This window comes from Tupaia chinensis, unplaced genomic scaffold (assembly GCF_000334495.1).
Source record: "Tupaia chinensis unplaced genomic scaffold, TupChi_1.0 Scaffold000661_1, whole genome shotgun sequence".
In the NCBI taxonomy this organism is placed as follows: Eukaryota; Metazoa; Chordata; class Mammalia; order Scandentia; family Tupaiidae; genus Tupaia; species Tupaia belangeri.
In genome coordinates this window covers 199827-209346 of record NW_006160183.1, presented here as the reverse complement: position 1 = coordinate 209346, position 9520 = coordinate 199827, and the positions used below count along the sequence as shown (strand labels likewise).

The 9520-nt window shown below is 42.6% G+C and overlaps 1 protein-coding gene across 1 annotated transcript in view; it reads right to left on the bottom strand.

Annotated features, from left to right (window-relative positions):
- Positions 1 to 1534: 1534 nt before the first annotated feature.
- The window catches only part of STPG4 (sperm-tail PG-rich repeat containing 4), a 40454-nt gene continuing 32468 nt past the window's right edge, over positions 1535 to 9520 (bottom strand). Inside the window, exons 6-7 of the mRNA XM_006159878.3 lie at positions 5031 to 5135; positions 1535 to 1684 (exon numbers count right to left, since the gene is read on the bottom strand). Of these exons, the coding sequence (XP_006159940.2) occupies positions 1568 to 1684; positions 5031 to 5135 (222 nt within the window). The 3' untranslated portion in view covers positions 1535 to 1567. The remainder of the gene's footprint in view (positions 1685 to 5030; positions 5136 to 9520) is intronic.

Below are 9520 nucleotides of genomic sequence, written 5' to 3'. Positions count from 1 at the left end.
GATGAACTTGACAGACATCTATAGAACTTTCCACAAAATAAACATTTTTCTCAGCCCTGCATGGTACTTTCTCGAAGATTGACCATGTGATAGGGCACAAAACCAGCCTTTATAGATTCAAAGGCAGAGAAACTATATCTAGTATCTTCTCTGGCCATGATGGAATTAAACCTGATATTAATCTCAGTATATATATATATATATATATACATAGACACATATTTCTTCCAATTGGTTCTTACTCTGGAATCTCCCCCATTCTTTGTGGAGACACTGGCTATTGTGTATAGAATCTGTCTAGTGAGTGCTCATTAAGCAGAAAGGACTTCCTGGCATGCAAGGCTGCATGTGGTCCCAGCCTCCTCCTGGCCTCACTCCCTCCCATGCCCTCACTTGCACCCTTGACTCTCATTTCCCTCCAGGCTTCCTCTGTTCCCCTCCAGCAAATGTTTATTCTTTCTTGGGCCTTTGCCCAGATGGGTGTTCCTTGTCTCCAACCTTCTTCATCCCCTTTTCCCATCTTGGCATCCTGGGCCCTTTGGGTCCTAGCCAAGCTGCCCTCCTGCATGTGGCCATCTTCCACTGCTCAGGTTCAGGCCACTTTGCCATCTCCCGCCTCTGAATGCCTGAGGCCTTCATTGTCACAATTGCTCTTCTGTGTACCCAGCACAGTGATCTGGCAGCTTTCTGAGACGAGCCCTCTTCCTGTTGGAAATGTCATCCATGTGAGGGCAGTCACTGAGCAGGGTGATCTGCAGGTGCTTCTGGGTATAGTTTCCAAAGCCTTCCTCAAGCTGGGACTACCCAACTTCCTTTCTGACCTTGTCTTCCCCTATGATCCTCTCCAAAGTCAGTCATATGCCTCATACAGCTTGGTTTCAAGTCTCCCACTCTCCACCCCCAACACAGCACCTACAAGGTGACTTGAAACCACAAATATTTATCAGATTGAATTACTATTGTTTTTTCAGAGAGTTAAGAGGAAGAACCCCCCCATGGGGGACCTGAGCTCAGTTGGGTCTTTGTTTACTGCCCAAGGAAGTCTCCATGAGGGCTGTGAGGTCTTACAACCGTAATACAGTTAAGATCCAGCTAGAGAGAGCGAGCCTAGTCAGAGTGCAGCCTAGACCTATCAGAGCCCATCCAAGATGCTGCAGGAGCTGCCCAGCACATGTACTCTTGGGATATACTTTTCGGTAATAAACAGAGTAAGTATATAATTTATTGCTCAAATCAGAATTTTTGTTTTTTTTTAGATAGGATCTCACTATGCTTCCCAGGCGAGCCTCAAATTCACAATCTTCCTGTTTCAGTCTCCTGAATACTGGGACTACAGATGCACATCATTGCAACAGCTGGCTCAAACTAGCCAGCTGGTTTTTGAGAATGAATTGTTAATTATGCCAGGACTATTCTATTGTAAATAGGCAGGCAGGATGGTCACCTTGGGCAATTAATCATGTTCTATGATCAAACCTCAGAATACAATAAAAGAAATAGACAAAACAGTTTTCTTAACATAATAAATTGCTAAAACTTGAAGTAGTCGCATCAAGACTATTTTATTTTAAAAACCAATTGTGTTATTGAAGAAAAGGCTGTGTTCTCGGCCCATTTTGGCTATGGTCCGAGACTGCTTGGGGTATTGTTCTGTAGCTGTGTATGCTCCTGGGCCCGGGGTTTTCTGAAAACAGAACAGAAACAGGGACTGATGAGATGGTGACAACAGACCCCTGAGCCTCCTGTGCGTAGCCACTGACTTAGATTAGCTGACAGATCCCCCATGGAGGGAAATAAGGGCCACTCCAGCTTGGGCTGGCCTGGTAGACCCCTGAATCAAAGCATGTCTTTGGAGCTCAGACTGCTCTTATCAGGGTTCATCATGAGGCTGGAGAGATGCTGAGAGGAGGGCAGGATAAGCCAACAGCAACCTAGAACCTGCTGGTGGGGACAGGGTCACACCTCACTGTACCTCACTTTCTCTTAGAAGACATTGTCTAGGTAGTTTCTGTCCAGGAAATGCCATAATCCCCATGTGGACCACAGCCTAATGATAAAGGTTGGAGAGAAGAGTCTGAGCCTGGGTGGTCTAACTCAAAGCCCAAACTGCCTCTCAAACTCAAGTTGTGTTTCAATCACATATAGTAATAAAGTGTTTCTCAAACAGGGTCTAGGGACCCCAAAGTCAGCAGTATTCTCAAGGGATCCACTTGTTCTATTTTTTTTCCTTTCTTTTTAAAAGAATTACTTTATTTAGCTTATTTTATTTTATTTTATTTTAATTTGACCAGAGTGAGGCAAAGTAAGACAGAGAGAGAGGGAAAGTGAGAAAGCAAACTGCCAGGTCCAGGACTTGAACCGTGGTCAACCATGTGGGATTCCAGCACCCTTAACCACCATGCCACCTGCTGGCCCCAACTAGTTCTAATTTTTAAAAGCCATATTTTAATTTTGATGAAGTTACTTAATTTCTTTCTTTTTAAATGTTATTTGTTTTTATTAGAGAGAATGCATGAGCATGCACAGGTGAGACAAGTTCTCATCATGCCATGATCCCTTTCCCTCAGCCAGCCTTCAAGCTAGTCAGCATCTTGGGTACACACACACACACAGCACATTTCTGGTCAACTTAGGATCTGAACCCACTATTAGCCACTATTAGCTTCCAACACTACAGATCTGAATCACCATGACTGGGCCTGAGGGAATTCTTGAAATAAAGCTTATTTTTTGTAGAGATAAAATGCAGATGAATGCCATTTCTATAGACTGAGACTTCAGTTTCTTAGGCCAGTGTTTCCTATGCTGAAGTACATGCTCATACCCTTGAAAACCTAAAGAATTTGGTTTACTCTGGGTCTGTTGGAGAGACACTTATGTCAAGATTAAGGGCAAAGGTTTCAGAATCCATTAGGCCTGAGTTCAAGTCCTAGTTCTACTACCAGATACTCAGCGTGACCCTGGGACATGAGCTTCCCATGCCTCGTGCATCAAGAGGGCAGAGTATCAGAACGTCTGCCTCATAGGAGGTTATGAGGCTCACTGGAGTCCCTCTTAGACAGACAACACTTTTCCAGGCCAGTGGCAAGTACTCCACCCATTAACTACCACCACTATTATTATTTGCTATTATCACCTAATTGTCATTTTTTAACTTCCTTGCAGTTCATTTTCTCTTCAGGAGACAATGAAAGTGGAAACAGGATTACCCTGAGTGGAGCAGAGCGGTCAGCCCAGAGTGGATGAGATCAGCTGCCTGCAGAAGCCACTGTAAATGACAGGATGTTTCCCTTGCCAAAACCAGAGAAGCAGTTTGGAAATCTAATCAAGTCCTGGCCAAATGTCAGAGGAAGCTGAAGCCTTTATCAGTGCTATTAATGAAGACACAGCATGTGTGTTGAGTCCTGGAAGTCCAGACCACAGAACAGAAGGTCCAGGAGGTCTGTACCCTGCAAGGCCACCCCTCAGGAGGCTGCTGGTTGTGGTTTAGCCACCTCGTGGACATCCAGCTTGGCATCCTATTCCTGATTTCACTGTCACAACCTTCTGGTTGTCCTTAGCTTTCAAGAAAATTTACTATAAGGGGAGAGATTCCACAGAGCAGTGGCCCCAGACACTAGGCTCCCTTGGTGAATGTTTATAAATGAATGCTGTATCTTCTGGCCTCTCACTCAGTTTCCTGGGAGTTTGGTTATCATGACTCAGACTCAGCATTTCAGCTCTCTGGGCTCTGACAAACACTTGTTTCTGGATTGTGGTGATGCCACTAAGGTGTGAAGGAGCCCCAGCCTATTGATGTCAAATTATAATTTTACTAGCAGGGCCTTCTCAGTATTCCTTCAGATAAAGGTCACACTATGCCAACACTGCGGCCAAGTAGCTCTGGCATGGAGATTTTGAAGGCCATAGCCTGGGGAAAGTGGGGCTAGGACAGGTGATTTATAGCTCAGACAGTGATAGTACTAGCCCTATTCTGCCTACTATCCCAACTTCCCCACCACCACTCCTTTGACCCATGGGTGAACCCACTTTCTTATAGGCAAAATTTGTATTACTGTCTCCCCAACCATCTCAAATGAGTCCACATAGCAACAAGTCTTAGGGACTTGTGTACTAGGGTGTAGGCTGGGAGCGGCAAGGCCATGGTAGTTAAAACTGTCTTTTAGCATTTATTTATTTTTTTTTTGAGAGGTTTTCGCTATAGGGTGCGTGTGCTCGCCAGACAGAGAAAGAGAGAGAGACAGAAAGCGAGAAATCACCCCCCAGGGGGGGATGGTCACGCCACAATCCCTTCTCCTCCATTCTCCTCTCGGGATCTTGGGCACGCATGCACAGGCGCCCAGCGTGAGTTTTAAGCCACCGGGTCCGGGACGCGAACCGCGGTCAACTACGTGAAGAGTCCAGCAACATAGTCATTACGCTAACTGCTGGTTCCCAGCATTTAAAAAGAGAGAGAGAGACAGTAGGTGAGCTCCATGTTATGCTTTTGTAGTTTTTCTGATTCTTCTCTAGGCGTTCGAGGCTCTCTGCACAAGTCCAGTATCTCTCTGTAGACTTCAGCTCCTTCCTTATCTGTCCTGAATCCTCAGGGGCAGGATGATCACTCATGCCTTAATGGTTCCATTTGGATCAATTGTAATGTTTCTGTTTCAATGCTTTCCATCCTTGAGCTCTCAGAAGGCACACACACAAAGCATGGCAGTTCTGGGTGACTAGAAGCAGCCACTATTCACCATTTGCTTCAATTCATGAAGGGTGTTCTCCCTCAAAGCATCTAGGTCATTGCATTGATGGCTGTTTCCTGTGCTACCTATTTTCAGCTGGACCAATAATTTAGCCACAGTTCACCATGATTTAAAAGCTAAAGTCACTCTGAGCCCAAAGCTGGCTTTTCCAGGTGTTTGAGCCCTATACTCCTTACTGCCTGAACAGGCAATTGTATATACTAGAATTGTAGTATACACAGTCATTAAATCTACAACCATAACCATAACCATACCTCTGGAGGCTCTGCCTCTTAGAATACTTACTGAACAGCTGGGCAAGAATCGAGGTACTTTGGACTGAAAACAGGAAGTAATAGAAGTTGTTGGAGGTATTTTCAAGTTATAATGTCCTGGTCCTGGGCCTTCATGCTATAGAACATTAAAATAAAAGGGGAGGAGAGTTGTATCACTACTAGTATTTGAGATATATATAAATAGATAGATACAGATATAGATATCTCATACATATATATTTATATATATATATATTTGAAAGTGTGTGTACTCATGAAAGAGGGTGTGTGTACTCATGAAAGAGAGAGAGAGAGAGCACCTCTTAATGCAAAATAGTCTGCCATAAGCCCCTTCCCTTCATTTCTGTACCCCGTCAGGATATGGGGTATGTACACACATGCAGTTGCAGTGTCTTTCAAGTCACTGGGACCAGGATTCAAACCAAGATCAGTCATGTAGGCTCTGATTCTCAATGTATAGCACTTTAACTATGAACTATGGCCAGCCTTGAAATGTTATAATGGTTAATTTACCTTCCAACAATAAACATATGAATAAGTGTAAAATAGTAGAAAAATCCCCAGATAAGAGCTCTTACTAAAGGTGTTTCTTGCTAAGGGGCTGGGATAAGTGATTGAGATACGGGAATAATACCTGCCTCATACATGACTATGAGGACTGAAGGAGATGAAGAGACCTATAAACGTCTTTTCTAGTCCTTGCCAGGGTCTTCAACACCCATAGGCTCCTCCTCCACACTCAGGCCCCCATCAGCATACTTCTTGCCATACTTATCCTTCTGACAATGAGCTGTTAACTATATAACACATACTTATTCTTTCACATAAACGTAATGTATGTTATCTTAGCCTTAAAAAAGGTATTCATAGCAATTCACTAATATAAGCACAATACTATGAATTAATACACACGGATGAGGACCAGCAGGTGGCGCAGTGGCTGGGGCTCTGGATTCCCACATGGACACATGTGGTTTGTGTGACAATGAGCTGTTAACTATATAACACATACTTATTCTTTCACATAAACGTAATGTATGTTATCTTAGCCTTAAAAAAGGTATTCATAGCAATTCACTAATATAAGCACAATACTATGAATTAATACACACGGATGAGGACCAGCAGGTGGCGCAGTGGCTGGGGCTCTGGATTCCCACATGGACACATGTGGTTTGTGCCTGGACCTGGCAGCTTTCTCTCTCTCTCTCTCTTTCTCTCTCTCTCTGGTGAGCATGCATATATATATATATACATACATACACACATGGATGAATATAATTTTAAAAAGACAAACACCCCAAAAGGAAAACTAGCAAAAGGCAATACACAAAGAGGAAATTTAAATATTCAGTGAGCAAATTGGGTAGTGGGAGTGGGGAAGGAAGAGAATTTAACTTCATTAATAGCCACATAAGTTCTAATTTAAACAATGAAACTTTTGTGGGTAGGGTGAGGAATCTAGAAAATTAAGAAAGGAAGAAGAGAAATGGAGGAGAAGAGGGAAGAAGGGCTTTAACAATTAGCACAGGCACTCCTACATAATACTGGCAACAATATAAATTAGATCAACTTTCTGGAGAGCAATCTGGCAAGATGTAATATGGCTTAGAAACGTACATGCCAGGACCAGCAGTTGGCATGATGGCTATGCTGCTGGACTCCCATGTAGTCAACCGCGGTTCAAGTCCCAGACCCGGTGGCTTAAACTCATGCTGGGTACGTGTGCATGTGTAACCAAGACCCAAGAGGAGAATGGAGGAGAAGGGATCATGGCATGGCCCTCACCCATGGGGGGTGATTTCTCATTTTCTGTCTCTCTGTCTTTCTGGCAAGCACACATGCCCTATAGCAAAAACTTCTCAAAAAAAAAAAAAAAGTATGCCAGGGCTGGCAGGTGGCATGGTGACTAAAGTGCTGGACTCCCATATTTCTGCCTGAGGTTCAAGTCCCAGACCTAGTGACTTGCTTTCTCATTTTCCCTCTCTCTCTGTCTCTTTCTGCTCAAATAATAATAATAATAATTAATTAATACATAATTCTTAAAAAAATAAAAAGAGTACATGCCTATTCACAGGGAGAGAAAAAAGAGTTGATATGAGATTGGTTTTGAGGTTGTTGCAGGAATCCAGGAAACAAATGATGAGTCCTGAGCCTACTTGTGGCAGAGAAAACAGAAACAGCCCAAACACCACACTGGATTGTGCTGACATGATGTTAATTGTTTTCTTTAATTTTAGAAACTCACTTTTTATCCTTTCCCATTTTCAAATAGCCAGAGGTCACTGCCTCAAGAATAGGAAAGAGCAATAAGCAGAAATTAATCTTTCTGGCATGATATCTCAGATCTATTTCTTTTTTATTTAAAGAATTATTTTATTTTTACCATATTTACTTTATTTTTTTATGTGTATTTTTGTAGAGGTTTTCGCTATAGGGCGCGTGCACTCGCCAGACAGACAGAGAGAGAGAGACAGAGAGACAGAAAGCGAGAAATCACTCCCCAGGGGGGATGGTCACGCTGCAATCCCTTCTCCTCCATTATCCTCTCGGGATCTTGGGCACACACGCACACGCGCCCAGCGTGAGTTTTAAGCCACTGGGTCCAGGACGTGAACCGCGGTCGACTACATGGGAGCCCAGCGACATAGCCATTACGCTAACTGCTGGTTCCCAACCCTATTTATTATTATCATTATTATTTTCCAGTTTGATCAGAGAGAGACAGAGAGAAAGAGAGGAAGTGAGAAAGCAAGCTACCAGGTCCAAGACTTGAACCGTGGTCGGCCATGTGGGAATCCAGCGCCTTTAACCGCCATGCTACTTGCTGGCCCCTATCTCAGATTTATTCTAATTGATACAGGAACTGGGGTGAAGTGTGTGGGAGTACAGATTTTTTTAAAAAGATGGGTAGAGGTTGATGGTTGTTGAATAGGTCCATAAGGGTTCAATATCCTAAGCTAAGTTGTATACATTTTTAAAGTTTTCACAAAATAAAGTTAAAAACAATGTATACTTTAGTAGTTTAACCAGCCACTCTACCTTTAGGCAGTCATCCTGAAAACAATTTAGAATGTATACAAATATTTAGCCACAAAGACACACTATAAAGGCATTCACGGGAACCAGCAGTTAGCGTAATGGCTATGTCGCTGGATTCCCACGTAGTCGACCGCGGTTCGTGTCCCGGACCCGGTGGCTTAAAACTCACGCCGGGCGCGTGTGCGTGCGTGCCCAAGATCCCGAGAGGAGAATGGAGGAGAAGGGATTGCGGCGTGACCATCCCCCCTGGGGGGTGATTTCTCGCTTTCTGTCTCTATGTCTCTCTCTGTCTGTCTGGCGAGTGCACGCGCCCTACAGTGAAAATCTCTCCAAAAAAAAAAAAAAAGGCATTCACTATAACATTGTTTTCAAAAGTAAAAAATTGGAAATAAACTAAGTGGCTCATGATGTGTACCTGGTTAAATAAATTATGATTCTTCCAGGGGCATGTGCGGGTGTGCCCAAGATCCCGAGAACAGAATGGAGGAGAAAGGATTGTGGCGTGGCCATCCCCCCCAGGGGGTGATTTCTCACTTTCTGTCTCTCTGTCCTTTGTCTTTCTGGTGAGCGCATTTGCCGTATAGCAAAAACCTCTCAAAAAGGAAAAAAAAAACTGTGATTCTTTTATGCAATTTTCCAGTGTTGATGAATCTTTATGAACAGTAAAACTATTCCCAAATATTATTAAGTGAAAAGTGTAAGCTATAAAAATGCATAAATAACCTTGGAATGTAATTATCCCAGTGTGTTCACTGACAGTTTCATGCAGGTGGTGGCATGTTAAATAAAAAGAGAAAAACAATTTTTTTGTTTATTTCCATTTTATCTTTTTGCATATATATTTACTATTATAACCATTACTTATTATATAAAACTAGATAACAGAGGAAAAGTCCAAAAATGTTACAAGTAGCTGAGTATTTCTTTGAAATAAATTTCAAGAAGGTTAAAACCAAAAACTTTGTAAAGCCTATAAATCACCAAATCATTTACTTTACCATGTCTTCTCTTTTAAACATCTCTATTATTATTTTTATTTTTTAGTTTTACTTCAAGGACTTCTTTTTCTTTTTTTAACTTTTTTTTTTTTTGAGAGGTTTTTGCTCTAGGGCGCATGTGCTCACCATAAAGACAAAGAGTGACAGAGAGACAGAAAGTGAGAAATCACTGCCCAGGGGGCGTGGCTCCTCCATTCTCCTCTTGGGCTCTTGGGCACAGATGCACATGTGCCTGGCATGAGCCTAAGCATGAAACTCTTGAGTAGAATGAATATACTATAAGGTAGCACCTAGCTGGTGTTATATAGCTTACTACGGTCGTAAAATAGTATTTTTTAATATATTTTTTTTAATTTTAAGAAAAGCAATTTTAGCTTTAATAAATCAAAAAAATTGCTAAGGCCAGCAAAAACTTTGGGAACCAGCAGTTAGCGTAATGGCTATGTCGCTGGATTCCCAC